The 17935-nt window shown below is 31.4% G+C and overlaps 2 protein-coding genes across 5 annotated transcripts; both read left to right on the top strand.

Annotated features, from left to right (window-relative positions):
- The first annotated feature begins 4418 nt into the window (after positions 1–4418).
- LOC114193379 (uncharacterized) lies at positions 4419–7104 on the top strand. The gene is made up of 5 exons (XM_028083145.2): positions 4419–4850; positions 4922–5139; positions 5448–5576; positions 6570–6701; positions 6795–7104. Exons 1-5 carry the CDS (start codon positions 4550–4552, stop codon positions 6906–6908), a joined length of 894 nt encoding a protein of 297 aa, XP_027938946.1. The 5' UTR covers positions 4419–4549; the 3' UTR covers positions 6909–7104.
- A 1957-nt stretch (positions 7105–9061) lies between these two features.
- On the top strand, positions 9062–14486 carry LOC114194553 (protein SHOU4-like). Of its 4 annotated transcripts, none has more exons than XM_028084872.2 (6): positions 9062–9280; positions 10762–11463; positions 11617–11738; positions 12550–12705; positions 13234–13445; positions 13962–14486. In XM_028084872.2, the coding sequence occupies exons 2-6, from the start codon at positions 10848–10850 to the stop codon at positions 14152–14154; spliced, it is 1299 nt and encodes a 432-aa protein (XP_027940673.1). In that variant the 5' UTR covers positions 9062–9280; positions 10762–10847; the 3' UTR covers positions 14155–14486. The 4 variants fall into 4 exon arrangements, with proteins under 4 accessions (XP_027940673.1, XP_027940672.1, XP_027940670.1 ...); XM_028084871.2 differs by having other exon boundaries at positions 11569–11738; XM_028084869.2 differs by having other exon boundaries at positions 10762–11738.
- The last annotated feature ends 3449 nt before the right edge of the window (positions 14487–17935 follow it).

Below are 17935 nucleotides of genomic sequence, written 5' to 3'. Positions count from 1 at the left end.
CTTTTTAATAGTTTTTATCTCATTTATAACTTAATCATTTTTTTAAATATTTTTTTATATGTTCTAAAATAATTATTTTGGATATTTATTTCGTTAATGTTTATCTGGTTAAAATCTACTTGAAATAATAATAATAATAATAATAATAAATAGAATAAAAAATTAATTATGTATATTAATATATTTAATTTTAATATAATAAAAAAATTATAATCTTAATCTATAAATTTTAATTTTGTTAATTTTATTTAAACTTCGATAATAATTGAACGAGTGGATTACATGTTATTAATTACATATTGGTATCAATTTTGTAATTTTTAAAACCTAAGATATATTCAATTGCCTTAATCATTAATAAAATTCAAACAAAATTATTGAAAGTAAAAATTTTATATTTAAACTAACAACTTTTTATATTTTTGGTTTACTAAAAGTAAAGTATGATAGTCTTGCTATATTTAACTGTCTCTTAACTCCAATAAATATATTCAGACAATGAATGTGAGAGTCCTTTCAAATTCACTTTCACATATTCAAACAAAAAAAAAAATCTATAAACATGAAAATTTAAGTTGAAAATGACAAAACATATTTGGCAAATATAATTTGTCACGATGAGAAAAGTATATAACATAAACCAAAATTATAAAAACCTCTCACCAGTATAAAAGTGATAAAATAAATGTTAGGTTGATGAAGTTAACATGTCTTAAAAAGTTTTATATTGTCTAGGATAATTAAGGAGTGAATGTAACTCTAAGTCCGTTATGTTTTTTGTCCTAAGTTTAAGACACTTTGATTTAGTGCTTGACTTTTCTTATTCTCTTGTAATAGAATGTTGTGAGATATAGCTAAATTCATGTTTTGAAGAGTGTGTGTATACTTGTGTCAAAAGGTCGAGAGTGTTTTTTGTGTGTTATACAAATTTGCACATATTGATTATTTTTTTATGGTCATATTTTTTTCTCCGATTTTTGAATTTTCATGTTATATTTTTATGTTCTCTGGATTAATCTTATTTCTTTATGGTGGTTATTGGAATAAAAACGATAATATTCTTAATTAATGATGATTTCTTTTAACAATAGAAAAAAATGGCCTAATAACATCAAAGTGGGAACAAGTAAAAACAAGAGATAAGATGAAGAATTATGAAGGGATGTGAAGAAAGATAAAACAAAAAGAAATTAATCACGATGAAATTTTAATAAAAAGAAATACAAGAAGATGAGTTATTCCTCTTTCTCTTAAATTCACCACCAAAATTTAATCACCATTAATATTAAGGACAAGTTGCAGAGGTAGGTTAGAATTTATGGAGAAGAGAATATATTGGCCACAAGGATGAACAGTATCAGTAATTTAATCCTTATTTTTAGAATTTTTATTTATTTTGATATTTATATTTGTTTTTTATTTGACTTTTTATTTTTTATAAAAAGATTTAATGTGATTTATTTTTTCGATCAAGTCGCTGTATGATTACATAACAATAAAACTAGTAGTTGAACTTAATTAATTTAAACAATGTAGGAATTAATAATTGTGAGTATAATATAATATATAATTGATAATAGAATTAAGAATTGATTCCTCGCAATTATCAAGCACCAACATTTCAGATATCATAGTGTATAGAATCAAGTATGAAGGAAAAAATAATGCTTACAATTTGTACCAAGAGAGATTAAAAATTAAGATGGTATATTACAAACAAATACTGTTAGGAGCTAAAGAAATTTAGCTAACTTAATTGTTAATGCATACATTGATGCAACTGGTTTGAAATAGTTGTTACTTACATTAAACTATTATGCCAATATAGATTCACCCTACACCAGAAGTATTTCATAATAGAGATTAAAAAATTAAGATGATATTTAAAATAATGCTTAGGAGTTAAAGACATTTAACTAACTTAATACTTAATGCTTACAATTTATCACACTAATCATGCATGATAGTCATCCTATCTCTTATAAGATTAATGAAGATGTTTTCAATCTTTACATTTGTTCCTAATAAATATCTTAAAAAAAATACCACAACTACATCAAAGAAAATAATTCAAACTTTGCAAAACAGTTAGTAACTAAATTTAATAATAATAATAATAATATAATTAAAGTAAGACAAACATGATGGATTAAGAGTCATATCATTGTTGTTGTGATTGAGTTGATGATCCAATTTCTCTTGAACTAATTCCTCTTGATGTTATTTCATTTCCTTCCATTGCGTAACCATAAACTTATATATGTGAAAATCTTTTTATAAATTTCAAACTCTTCATAGACATTGATATTATCAAATTGAGTTTAGTGATTCTTAATCAATTTTGAGCGGAAAAAAGTGTCTCAACCATTGGTAGATTTAAAAAGATTCTAAAAGCATCCAAAACCATAACCCCAATACTAAATGCACTCTCATAGTCAATTGTGAAAACAAGGATGACCAATGCGTCTTTAACCATTTTTTATAAAATGGGAAATTGTGAAGAATTTAACAAAAGTTTAGGCATGTTTCCAATCTTTAGATGATGCGTTATCAATCGTGAGTGTGAACACATTCCTAAGTCCTTATTCCCTTAATACTTCTTCAATTTTCCTATCAAGTGTTTCACCTTTATTATTAGGTATCATTGAAAAACTGATTATCCTTTTTTGGTACCTCCAATCATTGTCTACAAAATGTGCAATGAGTGTTAGGTAGTTTAAGTTATGAGTTGATGTTTAACAATCAACAATGAGTGCTACTCTAGCACAATTTTACTTAAAGATGGCTTTAACCTAATGTTTTTATCCATATACAACTAAAAACAATCTCTAACTATGGTGAACCTGATAGGACCACACACAAAGGTTGTAATTGTTTGCACAAGTTCTTAAAACCCCCACCCTCCACAACCCTGAATGATTGTTCATCCAAACAAGCTTGAACATTATACTTTTGGCTAGTTACAAGAATATTGTTATTCTCACCACTTTTAAAGGTGAGAGTTGTTTGGTTAGGGTTATTAATGGCAACACGTGGATATTTAGGACAATACTTTTTAAGATGACTAAGAAGGTTAAATGTTCCATGTGTGTTTGGATCACACCTAACCTCTAACCACAATTATTACATGTTGCAATTCGATATTGGATTCAAGAGATCGTGTGAAGTGATCCTAAACAACAAATGTTGTTTTCTTACCACTAGCATTTAGTTTTCTCTTCATTGTACTTTTGGAAATAGAAACATTATGGTCCACTTCTACGGGTTTAGTTATAGGAATTGGCTGTCAACTTGTTATGTACTCCCATTTTCCAACATTGGAAAATCATTGTTGGGATTTTCAAATATGAAAGGAGTATTTCAACTTGAAGGCAATTTTTGTTTGTCTTTATTACAATTGTAATGAAGAATTTATAGTCAACAACGACAAATTATAGTGTTTAGGCTAAAATTCCTCTTTTGAAGAATTCAATTAGGTCTTTAATTTTTATTTGGTTCAATTAAGTCCTATAGTTTTTAAACATGATCCAATTTGGTCCTAATCAATGACAACATTTAAATAATTAACGATAGAGTGAGAATGGCTGCATAGGTGACAAGTGTGTACAACGTGACAATGTAATTTATTTTCTGACATGCAAAGAACACACGAGAAGCTCCATCTTCCTCTTTAACAGGGAGGAAGATGACACATGAGAGACCTCCATCTTCCCCATTTTCTTTTTCTTCTCTAAAACCACACATAGACCATCTCTTATCCTCTTTTCTTCTTCCCCTAAATCATTCTCTTCTTATCTACAAAACATTCTTCATCTCCAAACATCACAACATAAATAATTGTATATAAATTAAACTCCTAATGGTTGATAATGTAAAATCTTTATAACAAATAAATTCTAATAATACATTTTATTAAATTCCAAAAATTCAAAGACAAATTACTAATTTTTAACGATATCCTTCTTCTCCTTCTTCTTCTCCGACTTCAAATCCTTCGACAAAACCTCTTTGATCAAATAAGCGAGAGAGATGTAGAGGTAGGTGCAACATCGAAGGATTTGTCCAAATAATTATAAACAGAAAATAAATTACATTGATACGTCAGATACATCAACCATCTTCCCTTTTTCATTTTGTCCGATTTTAAGGTTATCATCGATTAAGATTAAATTAGATTATTTTAAAATTAAAGAACTTAATTAAATCAATTAAAATTAAAATCTAATTAAATTTTTCAAACAAATCAAGGGAATTTTAGCTTTGAAATTTTATAGCAATAGATATAGAAATTAAACACTAACATTAAACAAAATTCCTAATCAATACAGATCACGATCCGTAGAAACGACAAGTGGTGTAGGAATGGAAAAAGTTATGGAGGATACACAGATAGAACCTTTCCAACGAACGAGTGGCATAAATTGTGCCAGAGAACCGGTGAATGAATATCGACAAACACAGCACAACATAGTTCCACAAACAAACACTGCAAAAGGAGCCATGTCGATGTTCTTCACTCCATCCGCCGCCACTGAATAGTCACTCCTTCATGGCCACTTCACTCTCCTTCCCCATTTCTCCCACAACCATAACCACACCCATATTCAAACCCTCCGCCATGTCCGCCGCCGCCACCACCGCCACCGCCCCTCCTGCCAAGGTGGTTCCGGCCGTCATTGTCGGCGGCGGAAGAGTGGGAAGGGCTTTGCAAGACATGGGCACCGGCGAAGACCTCCTCGTTCGCCGAGGGGAACCCGTGCCGCTTGATTTTGAAGGCCCCATTTTTGTGTGCACGAGGAACGATGATCTGGAGTCCGTGCTTCAATCTACACCACCTTCTAGATGGAAAGGTGAGTTCTTTTGTTGTGATTTCGTCGTTGGATTGGATAATGTTGTTGACGAGTTATTGATGGTGGCGCAGATTTGGTGTTTTTCCAGAACGGAATGGTGGAGGCGTGGCTTGAGAGGAAAGGGTTGAAGGATGCAAACCAAGTGTTGGCTTATTTTGCTGTGTCGAAAATTGGAGAAGCCCCTGTTGATGGAAGAACTGATACCAATCCTGAAGGACTCACTGCTGCATATGGCAACTGGGCTTCTGTTGTGGCTTCAAGATTAAAGGCTGGAGGCCTCTCTTGCAAGGTATTCATAACATATATCTTTAGTTTTTCTTCTTCTGTATAGTTGTCTGTATCGTGGACTCGAATGTTAGTAATTTTAGTTTTAGAAACTTGTTTGTTTTTTTACTGCTATGACAACACCTCACGAAATTGGGACTAAAAGCAAAAAAAAAATTCTGAAGGGGCTTCTTTTTACGTTTGGGGACACGAGTGTTTGGATTCTCGTGTGTTGTTTTTTGGTTTGCTTACCATCAATATTGAAGTTGTTGGTGTCCTTGTACAATGTCAAAAACAAATATTTACACACGTGATGTATGTCTCAAAAGCCAGGTTCTTGAAAAGGAGGCGTTTCAAAAGCAGATGTTGGAGAAGCTTATATGGATTTGTTCCGTTATGCTTGTTGGAGCACGTCATGGAGGGGTTTCTGTAGGTGTCGTGGAAAAGGAATTCCGCACTGAAGTAAGCTTTGCAGTGACTTCTTCTCAAAATTAATCTGCTTATTCTCTTAGACACTGTGTTAGTGAATATACTTACATGAAGAGTAAGAAAGATAAAGGAAATAAGTTTTTCTTATAAGCTGAAGTTAGTTTATGCAGTAGTTAGAATCACTACTTTTAGAGAGGTCTAATGGTTTTGCTTCTTCAAAATCTTGATTTTTAACTTTAGTATGAGTTTCTTTTGGTTTATCGGAAAAACTTTTTCACTTCTTAGTTTTATTTTCTTTTGTTACAAATGCTTATGGAGAAGCTTATCTTAATATCATGACCTTAATCAGTTTTGTACATGATTAGATTAAACTGTGTAGTTAATAATAGGATGGTGGGTGATTGCAATCGGTATCCTCGCACTCCCTCCAATTCTGAGATTTCTTCTTTTGGATCTTGAAGAGATGCTACTTAGTGACTTTTATCCAACTCATGTGATAATTCATCTATCTAATATCCAAAAAGTGAAAAATAGTGATCATATCAGATTTGTTCCTTATTTTTATAGTCATAACAGAAATTTATGCAATAAGTTCACAAGTTTATGTGTTTTTAGAAAATCATTGTATTTCTTTTTATTAACATTGTGTTAAAGTCATGTCAAAATTATGTTAGAGACAAAAGAATGTCTTTTGAATTGGATGCTTCACCGATACGTGTTGTACAAGTGTCGTGTACATGTTGTGTTTGATATGTGTCAAACATAGAGACAAAAGAATGTCTTTTGAATTGGACACTTTACCGATACATATTGTACGAGAGTGTCGTATACATGTTGGTTTTTGATATGTGTCGGACATAGGGACACACCATTTGTGTATACATGTTGGGGTCTGATATGTGTTCGACATAGAGGTGTGTCCGAGCTTCATATACAGACATTTTCATTTAACATTAACGATGCATTTAACAAGTAATACTTAAAAATAACATCACAATGAGAAGTGACTAATATTTCCACTTTCAGTTGTCTAGCCTTATAACAGAACTGGCATCAGCTGCAGCAAGTGAAAAGGGGTTAACATTTGAAGAAGCCATGGAAGAGCGTTTATGTGCATATTCGAGAGCCGTAGCTCACTTTCCCACAGCAGTTAAGGAGGTAAATGTTAATATAAGTGAAATAAATATTGGATTCACAAAATGACTCTGATATATTTATAAGTTCTTATCTTGGCTATATTTTACATTGCAGTTTAACTGGAGAAATGGTTGGTTTTATGCTCTCTCTGAGAAGGCCAAGGCCCAAGGCAAGCCAGACCCATGCCCTTTGCATTCCCTTTGGCTAAAAGAGTTGAGAATTGTATGAAGCTTAAACTCTAGTATTAGTGTGTGTGTGTGTGTGTTTGATGTGTTCGCCAGGTAACCAGCTTGTAAGAGCTATGTAGAGTTAGGCCTTAGCCACTAGCTTTTTAGTGTTATAGTTTCTGGCTTGTAAGTTTAACTGAGTCATAGTTGTTCCATCATATTGCTTCATAATTGAATTAACTCGTTTTTTCTTATCACTTTGAAAGTGAATAAAGAGAGTTGTAATATGCATTGACCGAATGAACTTAATTTTAAAACGATATAATTTATGTTTATATTATCAGAGAAAGTTGACAGTGAAATTTTTATCCAGCACAAAGTGATTACAGTAAATCCTAATAATTTTTCTTGAGATCCTTCTACAGTAATCATTCTAACTAATAAGAAGTTATGTGAAATTTACATAAACACTCTTTTAGTTCTTTTAAAAAGATATTACACTAACACTCCTCTTATATTATGCTAACTCTCTTTAGCTTTTGAAAAACATCAGTGGATCACTGTGGTAATATGTTGTATTTATAGGTTTCTTGCATCTATGGATAAGATGAACTTCAATCCCAAGGAGAGTATATGAGTATGACACTGAATGAGAGAATTGAGTGAGTATTTATTGTGGTAATATGCAGTATTTATAGGTTAAATATGTTAAACAGATTGATATCAGGCTCTGAAAGGATGAAGAAAGAAAGTGTATTTAAATTAATATCAGTTTCGATTCCTAAACTATTGATGTAAGATTATTGGATGTATTAAAATAAGCATCTAGTTGAGAATTAAGGGAGCTTTTGTTTTTACCGACATCAATATTTCAATCAACCTTAAAATGGGATCGATATTTTTAGTCACCACATATAAAGTATTTTCCACTTTGAAACTCAAAACTCTTGTCATGAGACAACATGGTCTAACACTAGGAGGAGAATTTGTTCCCTTGTTGCTTTGCAATGGTATTTAGGTCCAATTGAACCAAGTTGGACAACTGAAATACAGTTAGACAAAGGCTGTCGTGATGAGACATTGGCATTACATTGCAATCTGAAAACAATGTGTGAATACAGCTTGGATTTCATTTTTATTAGATAAGATCTGAGTCCTTATAATATGCACACTAACTTCTTTTTATATACATAAACATGATGGAGATTTGAATCTCAGCATCTGAAGATTTCAATATATACGCAAATAGGATAAAAACATGTAAACCAATGATTGATTTATAGTACAACATCATTCCTTCTAGCTTTGATTTGCAAAAAGAAGAAACCATAAAAGTGCTTTATTTCATTTGTTTCCACTTAGTTTTTCATCGAATAGCCATATAAGACCATGACACAAGAAAAATATACAACACAAAATCAAGAAAAATGTTGCTTTTCAATCATATAGAAAAATCCAAAAGGCAAAATATTCAGTCTAAATGAGAGAGTCTGATGTAACGTACCAGTTTGACCTTTTTTTATTTCTTGAAACGGAAAATACAAGCAAAGACTAAATTCGAAAGCTTTTTCATAAAATATTTGGAATTATCTTTTGGGATAACATCATTTTTTTTATACAAAATCTTCCAATCTAATCTTGGACAAAAGAAAAAAAAAACACTTTGGTGTGATATTTTTGAACCATATTATTGGTAATCTAGCTTTCTCTTTTAACAAAATTTCTTTCTTAACTATGTTTTCTTATATAAAAATTGGTAAAAAGGAAGAAAACAAGATATAAGAATCCGTGATTAGATAGATAGAAAAGAAAAAGAAGGGTAGTTTGGGTGTTAGGAAAGGTAGGGTCAGTGCCCGTGGGTGATCAACAACAGAAGATAGTTTCCAATTTCTTGCAACTTGAAATGCCTTTTTGCATCCAACAATGTAATCATCATAACTTAAATATAAACGAATTTTAATTAAGTTAACTGTATCTAAATACCATCTTTAGTAAATGAAGTTAATAATAAACTTAATTAGCATTTTTATTCGGTGGAAAAAATTAGATATTTTGAAAGAAGTGTTATAGCTAAAAGTTTAATAATTTTGATGCAGCAGCAGAAGCAGTGGAAAAGGGTTTTTTATTAGTAAAATAAAACTGTGAAAGTAATAGTAACTTTGTTAATATTCTGTAATTAATAATTTTCCATAACATACAATTTTGGTTTTCTTTAATTGAAAATTTTAGTCACTTTGCTAAAACCAGAGTCAGACAACACACAAATTTGTTGCGGCTCTCTTCTCAACCTCTCACACAGCGCAACACAACCTTAGATTCTCCGAGCCAGAAACCTATTTTTATTTTCTCCGTTTGTTGTAACACTCAGACTCGTTGCTATTTTGTCGTTGTTGATTGTACCCATCATGGTTCCGCCTCCAGATTTCACTTCAGGTAGGTCTTTTCTTCTTCACTCTCTCTTTATATTTATAGATCCTTCTCTTCTCCCAACTGGGAATTTCGCCACTGTAATTCCTTCCTCATGTGCATGGTTCAACACACCACACACAGCACATAAAGTTCTGTGCTTTCGGGTTTACATTTTGTTTGTTGAGAAAATGCCCCAGAAATTCATAACAGTGTTCAACTCTGACTGTTACACACATTGCTTCTACCCAAAGTTGAGATCACAACTTCATTCTATAGATCGTTTTCCTGATGATGTGGGTCTGCTTTCTCTCATCACTCTCGGCAGTAACATTTGACTTTCGGGGCGCAATGTGTGCGGCATCGGTGCAGTGTGTGTGTTTTTTTTTACCCGAAATCATAAGGTTCCCGACCCAGTTTCTTTTTTTTTTTTTGTGTTTTTATTTTGTTGAGTGATGGTTTTTCTGCTTGATTGGTGGCCAAAATGGTCGAGGAAGCTTCGTTTTTTCAATAATATATTTGGGTTTTCAATCCTGGGGCATTCTTTATTCTACCAAAAAATAAATGCCAGCTTGCTGTTGTGTATGACCTCGAGCAATTTCCGTTTACTTCATCGGTTTTTAATTTGGAATAATGGATCCGAGGTCTCTTTCTTCCTGGATTACAGATTGGCACAAGTTTGAAAAAAAGTGGGGCTTGACTCTTGTGGATGTTGACGTGCTTCTAGCCTTTCCTCCTAGTGTAGGGTTTTTTGAGAAGAGAAAAGTTACTGAAATTCAAAAAACGAACACGTTGCTCTGGACTAGCTCTCTTTCTTTCTTGTGCACTTTGTTCCACTTCAGGAATTTTATCTTAGAATTCTAGTGTTAGCGTTCCCTCATTCATTTATCTCGAATTGGAGTACTTTTGGTGGGAGGATGCATGAAGCTTGTGGGAGGATAGGAGATAAACACTATGATTGAATGTTTGTGTGCAAAAATTAGTAGACATGCCCCCTTGTATAGGTCAGTGATTATGTAAGAACTTTGGTTGTTTCTTCATTCTATAGATTCATTGATCTTCTGGTAATGACAATGGGGAGTTGATTTGCTCTTTATCTTCATTTGGTTGTGTGCATACAATGAAGTACACTAGGAAGTTGACTATCATATACTTTGTTTCTTCATAATTATTTCTTGTTAAAGTGGTTATATACAAGATTTGCTCTCTGATTAGGTGCCGGGGCGACCTTTTGGGATATCAAGTTGTTCCCTTTAACGTGTTAATTATGAACATGGCACGTTATGTTCCGAAGGCCATGATTGGCTATTCACACATTCCTTATTCCAACTAAAAGTGTTTAAACTTTACTCTAAAATTAAATTTTGCTCTCATCAGTAGGTAGATGTTGTGATTTCTGTTACCTTTTGTCATTTCGCTACGCGACATCGAAATTGATTGCAAATTAGTAATTTTGATTGAACAATGATTCCAATTCGTTTGGGAATTTCTTTTTTTGCATCTTTCAGGTTCACTTTGACAGTTTGACTTGTCCAGCACCATCTTCTGGTATTACCATTGTCTGAGTTCTCAAGATTTCTTCCACAGAAGGTAGATGAGTTCTAGAATACCATCCCATCAGCTTAGCAATGGCCTCTACGTATCCGGGCGGCCGGAGCAGCCCAAAGAAAGGACTCCAACCATGACATCAACAGCTGTGCCATATACTGGTGGAGACATAAAAAAGTCTGGAGAATTGGGGAAAATGTTTGATATTCCTGTTGATGGCTCTAAGTCTAGGAAATCTGGACCAATAACCGGCGCTCCTTCACGGACAGGATCTTTTGGAGGAGCTGGTTCACATTCTGGACCAATCCAGGCTAATGCTGCTGCTCGAGCTGCCTATACCACTTCAGGTCCAATGACTTCTGGTGGCTCAAGTTCAATGAAGAAATCAAATTCTGGGCCACTGAATAAGCATGGGGAACCTGTTAAAAAGTCTTCTGGTCCTCAGTCTGGGGGAGTCACACCAATTGGTCGTCAAAATTCTGGACCTCTTACTCCTGTTCTACCTACAACAGGTCTCATTACATCTGGGCCCATATCCTCTGGTCCGCTAAATTCTTCTGGGGCTCCTCGTAAAGTGTCTGGTCCTCTGGAAGCGACAGGTTCAATGAAGATGCAAGGTTCTGCTGCTGTTCACAACCAAGCTGTGACTGTTCTTAGTCAAGGTGATGAATATTCCTTCAGAAGGAATTTTCCAAAGGCGGTGTTATGGTTATTAATTCTGCTTTTTGTCATGGGTTTCATTGCTGGTGGTTTTATTCTTGGAGCAGTGCGCAATGCCATTCTCCTTATTGTAGTTGTGGTTCTTTTTGGCTTAGTTGCTGCATCTTTCTCTTGGAATACTTACTGGGGAAGAAGATCTATTATGGGCTTCGTTGCTAATTATCCAGACTCTGAGCTCAGAACTGCAAAAAATGGGCAATTTGTGAAGGTCTCTGGGGTATGTTTCTGGTCCTCTTCCTAATTTATTGGCTATTCTTGGAAAGTTCATATTCACTTCTTGGGCTAATAAGTAAATTTCTTATATCAAGTCATGCTGTATTAATTTCAATATTTTCTTTATTCACCTGTGTCTGCATCATTCTGATTTTGCATTATAAATTATTCTTCACCTGCTTTTGAAGTATTTGAAGCTTGCTTTTTAATTTACAGGAGCTTTTCAGGAATGCCATTTTTTTTTAATTCTTATAAAGGAAAGGTTGGAAACCTTCTAGAATATATGATGCGAACCTAAATTTTTGTCAATTACAAAAACAAACTTACTCCTAGTCAATAACCTTACATGTATTAGGTTTGTAAACTGGTACAGCGTGGATATGTATCGAGTGCTTCCACAAGCATGATTTTGGTATGGTTTAAATGAATGAGTCTGTTTAATATTGGAATCTCATTGCTCTAATTTTTTTCAAAGACATGATGTTATCATAAGCAAAGAAAACAAATATGAAAATAAGAGCAAATCTTTATCAAGGATGTAAAGCCTGTAATGCACTCTTTGTAGCTATTTGAAACAATGCTATTTTCATTGAATGAGCTTCGGAGTGTACTTAGATGAGTGCATTTTGTTTCATCTTCAGGATGATACCTGTGCATATCGGTGTCTTCCCATAGTAATAATTTCCCGTAAACATCTAATTATATGAATGAGAAATTTGCACTTGGTTGACTTTTCATGCTATGAATCCTTTCTATAACTTCGTACAAGCTTAAATGACTAATCAATCAAATATGTTTGACTGTTGTATGTGAAGGTTGTTACCTGCGGTAATGTCCCTCTTGAGTCATCTTTCCAGAAAGTTCCCAGATGTGTATATACATCAACAAGTTTATATGAGTATCGTGGTTGGGACTCAAAAGCTGCCAATCCTACACACCGGCGGTTTTCTTGGGGCCTTAGATTGCTCGAAGTAAGTTACTATGTTATTTTAGTGGGTTGGTTATTGTGAAATTTAATGTTCTACTTTGACATCTCGTGTACAATTTTACTTCTATCCTTGGCCGGGAAGGTATGTCACTGAAGGACATGTTTCTTTATCTGATAAAATTTCAAGTTGAATTTATTGTTTTGAATTAGTTTTACTATCATATTTAGTAGAAGAAAGGGAATCTTTTCTTTTTGATATGATGATATTTTCCGTCTTATTTCCAATTTACCTTGGACTAGATTTGGTTTTCTAAGCAAAAGATGGATTAAGATGGGGACTCTACCCTTAAACCAGTTACAATGCATTGAGTAAGGGTGTAAAATGGCTAGTCTACCAATACTGAACTTAATTTTCTTCAAGAGAGTACATTTAGAGACTGTTATTTCCTTTCTTTTTTGTTTTCATGAAAGGAACCACCAGTAAAAGATGCCCTATGAGGAGTCTGTGCTTAGGGCTGCCATTGCTATTTGGAACTTATTTTTCACTTGTTTATGTGATGTGATGTGACAGAGGCGTGTGGTTGACTTCTATATCTCGGATTTCCAATCTGGTTTAAGGGCATTGGTTAAGACAGGTCACGGATCAAGAGTGACCCCTTATGTTGATGACTCAGTTCTCATCAATGTAAATCCAACCAAAGAAGAGATTTCGCCAGAGTTTCTCCGGTGGTTGGGAGAGAGGAATCTTTCAAGTGATGACCGCATCATGCGGTTGGAAGAAGGGTAAAACTTATCTCATCTTTGCTTGCATTTTGATCATATATGCCACATCTCTGTCTCTGGATGGATGCACCTTGATTTAGGGAACGTTTGCTACAAGAAAAATCTAGTTTTCCTCAAATCTGTTTCATGTCTGGTTTATGTTTTAAAACCAGAAAACCATGAAGGAGGGTGGTGTTTCCTATGAATGTTTTTAGCTAAGCCACAAATTCATAATCTTTTGTCTTGAGTTTAAAGAAAACTTGTAAACAATGAAAACTTCTGGTAAAAAAATGATGTCATTCTTGATTTCCTGGGAAACATTAAAAGTAAACAGATTTTTGAAAAACTCATAGGAATCATGATTTCCAAGTTTCATGATTATCAAGAATCATGATTCCCAAAACTTATCTTACCAAAAGCTCCATAAGGGGTATCCCAAGCTGTGAATGAATAACCTGTTTTTGCAACATAGTTATGAATTTTGAGTTTCAGGCAAAGTGTTTGATAGAAATAATATAAGATGGTATTTGTATTCAGGTACATCAAAGAGGGAAGCACAGTGAGTGTAATGGGGGTGGTTCAGAGGAATGAGAATGTGCTTATGATTGTTCCTCCACCAGATCCTATCACCACTGGTTGCCAATGGACCAAATGTATTTTCCCGGCAAGTCTTGAAGGTATAGTGTTAAGATGTGAAGACGCATCAAAGAATGATGTGATACCAGTTTAACAGTAGTGTGTGTGTGCAATGAGAATGGTTGCAGCATCTTCTAATTGGGCTCCTTAGATAGTGTTATTGTATTCTTTTCCCCTCTGTTATTAGTGGTGGTGGAATATCATATTGACAAAAATTGTTATAGATTAAGATGCCAAAGTTGTGTGTGTGTGCCCTTTATTTTTCATCTTAAATTGTTGTATAGTTCTGGTTATCTTCTTCATGTTCTTCTAGGCTTTGTAAACTTCGGTAATGTTTGGTGCAGTGCAAATTCTTACTTGGACAAGCATATTGTGATTATGCTAACAACATGTTAAATAGAATACAATCTTTCTTGTGTTTGCAAATATTTTCTTCATGCTCACTTTTCTCTCTAACTTCATGTACAAATTTGTTATCATTGTCACAGGTAAAAGCTTGTCTTTTCTGGTAATGATTTTAAGCAAAGAATTTGTACAAAATCATTTTCATGGAAAGATGAATTTTTTTTTAGATAAATGAAATTTACTGAATATAAATACCATGTTATTGTAACTTGTCATGTGGTGACGAATTACTTTTTTTTCTTCTAAAATTACAGCAATGATTTTTAGAATGCTTGCATATAATTTTGATCAATAGTTTTCTATATTAATTTGTTTGTCTTATTATAAACAATAAAAACTTTGATAACATGAATTATTTTCTGTAGTCTCTAAATTATTGGTTTCGATTAGCGAGACTAATAGTAGAGTTATAACCATCAATTTGTACAACTCAATCAATTAATTTTTTTAGTGTTGGGTTATTATATTAAGTTAAAATACTATGCTCACTATTCTTTTTTTACCCAACTCAAAATATTAATGAACACAGGTTAATAATATTTTCATGAGTTTTAACCTCCAAAATTTTAGCTTAATCTGACTATATAGTAAAAACAAAAATTCTATATTTATTTCTATTTTTGGTTTATGTAAGTAATAAAACAATTAAATTCTGACTCTTTGCAGTTCAGTAGTTAATTTTGACCTTTTTAATTATATATATATTTTCTATTTTAAACTAATATTCTATAAATATAACTTCAAATTTTGACTTTAATCCAATCAAATATTAATTAAAATACTAATGACCAAAATTTTTTTAAGTGAGAGTGATGTGATGTGATTAATGAATTATTTTGGAAACTTACTTTATTATCCAAATTTATTTTGTTCACACGTTTTAAATATTGATTTTTTTAGTCAATATTGTTAACTTACTTTTTTAATCATTTATTTTGTTGTTGCATATATCTAGAGAATTATTTTACTTTTCTATCCATATTTATTCTACTGTCACATGTTTCTAAAGAGTCATTTTACTTATTTACTCATTTATTATATTAAACAATAACTTATATTTAAAATATTAATTCTCTTTTTCTATGATTTTTTTTTTAATTTTAATTCTATTCTTTTATGACTTCTAATTACTTTATTATTTAATAAAATTAAATTTAAAAAATATTTTACTTTTATTTCTTAATATAATGTTATTTTAAAAAATAATATATATTCATTGATAGTAAAAAAAATTGACATGCGATATCTTTGTCTTACAAAAAATTGTCTATAACATTTATTATTTTATATTAAGTTATAATATAAATATTTTTATTGTTGAATATTCTTCATACTTTTAGTATGTAAAACTTATATTGATATTATTTAATAAAAAGTTAATATTAATCATATATTCATAGAACTTTGTGTAAGATTTTAAATAATTATATTTATAATAGAATAAATTGAAATATTGTACTTAGTAGTTCATGTCAAATGTTTAAAATATATATTTGTAACAAAAAATTCACAATTTTTATATTAAATATTTTATTTTGTATTCTTTGATTTATTAAAAACTAACAAATATTTTTAATGTATATTAAAAACTAACAAATTAATTATCTTAAAATATATCACTAATATATTTATATTGTTATTAGATGAATATAGAAATATATATTAGATATATATTTATTAGACGAGTATGATAACACACACTAGACGAATCTAACAACACACTAAACATGGAGAATAAAAAAAAATAGATAAGCCTAACAATATTAATTAGACAAGTTTAGCAATTCACATTAGATGTGTTTGTCCATATAACCACCAAATGGCTATAGCAAAAACATTAGACAATCATTTCATAGATTGATTAAATGAGTGTAGGAATATTCATTAGACGAGTCTGTTCATACACTTATTAGACAAGTTTAGCAACAAACTCTAGACAATTCTATTCGTGCACTAACTTGTCCAAACATAGATTATACAAATCTAATACTGTACATTATAGACGAGTATGTCCATTCATTGATCAAACGAAACTTGCAATATATATATTAAACGAGTATGGATATATGTTGATTAGATGACTTTATCTATACATTGATTAAACGATGTTTATACACTAATTAGACATATCTAACAATATACATTAGACAAGTTTGTTCATACACATATTAGACGAGTCTATTAATACACATTAGATGAGTTTGTCCATTCATTGATTAGACGAATCTTACAATATACATTACACGAGTTTGAACATATAATAAGTAGACGAGTCTAACAATACATGTTATATAAGTGTGTTCATATATTGATTAAACGAGTTTAGCAATAGATATTAAACAAGATTTGTTAATGCATTAATTAAATGAGTCTAATAATACACATTTGACGAATATTTTCATACATTAATTAGACAAGTATAGAGAAAAATATTATAGTAGTTTAGCAATACACATTAAACAAAATTGTTCATACACTAATTAGACGAGTATAACAAAAAATATTAGATGAGTCTAGGAATACTTTAATTAGATGACTATAAAAAAAATTAAATGAGTTTGTTAATGCATTTATTAGATGAGTGTAGCAACACACATTAGATGAGTCATTTATATATTGATTAGACGAGTCTAGCAATATTCATTGGATAAATTTGTCCATACACAGAGTGGAGGATTCTATTAATACACATTAGATAAGTGTGGCTATTTAGTGATTAGATGAATTTTGCAATACACACTAGACGAGTTTGCTCATATATTGACTAAACGAGTATGATGAAAATATTAGACAGGTCTAACAGTACACATTATACTAGTCTTGCAACACAAATTATACAGGTTTGTCTACACATTGATTATATGAGTTTAGAAATATACATTAGATGAGTATTGTAATACACAGTTGACGAGTATGTATATTGATTATACGAGATTGTCCATTCACTCGTTAGATGAATCTTACAATACATATTAGACTAGTGTGTTCATACACTGATTAGACGGGTATAACAAAATACATTAGACGAGTCTAATAATACAAGTTTTCTTCGCTCATACATTGATTAGACAAATCTATTATGAGTTTGTCCATTCACTGATTAAATGAATCTTGTAATACACATTAGACAAATTTATTCATACATTGATTAGACGAGTATACCAAAACATATTAAACAAGTCTAGCACTGTATATAAAATGTCTTAATAAATAGATACAATACGTGAGAAACTTAGAATGAAAAGAATAAAAAATATCTTAATAAATTTTATTATTCTTTATTTTATTAAATTTTTATTTTATTATTTATTAATATTAAATATTATATTTTATAAAAATAAAAATTAATTTAAACAATTAAAAAACAAATATTTAAAAAAGTTAAAATATCTTAGGAGGTCATAACCCTACGGACCTTTTGAGATCCGTCACTAAATATGACATAAAAAAACATGAAAAAAATAACATTT

The sequence above is a fragment of the Vigna unguiculata genome, chromosome 8 (assembly GCF_037176805.1).
Source record: "Vigna unguiculata cultivar grain cowpea cultivar isolate G323 ecotype 2 chromosome 8, ASM3717680v1, whole genome shotgun sequence".
NCBI lineage: Eukaryota > Viridiplantae > Streptophyta > Magnoliopsida > Fabales > Fabaceae > Vigna > Vigna unguiculata.
Note: the sequence above shows the minus strand (reverse complement) of the source record. Positions and strands in the feature narration are given on the sequence as shown.

Coding starts and splice junctions, on each gene's coding strand:
- LOC114193379 (XM_028083145.2), top strand. CDS start 4,550: ATGGCCACTTCACTCTCCTTCCCCATTTCTCCCACAACCATAACCACA. Junction 5,140..5,447: donor CTGGAGGCCTCTCTTGCAAG/GTATTCATAACA, acceptor CTCAAAAGCCAG/GTTCTTGAAAAGGAGGCGTT. Junction 6,702..6,794: donor TTCCCACAGCAGTTAAGGAG/GTAAATGTTAAT, acceptor TTTACATTGCAG/TTTAACTGGAGAAATGGTTG.
- LOC114194553 (XM_028084869.2), top strand. CDS start 10,848: ATGAGTTCTAGAATACCATCCCATCAGCTTAGCAATGGCCTCTACGTA. Junction 11,739..12,549: donor AATTTGTGAAGGTCTCTGGG/GTATGTTTCTGG, acceptor TTGTATGTGAAG/GTTGTTACCTGCGGTAATGT. Junction 13,446..13,961: donor ATCATGCGGTTGGAAGAAGG/GTAAAACTTATC, acceptor ATTTGTATTCAG/GTACATCAAAGAGGGAAGCA.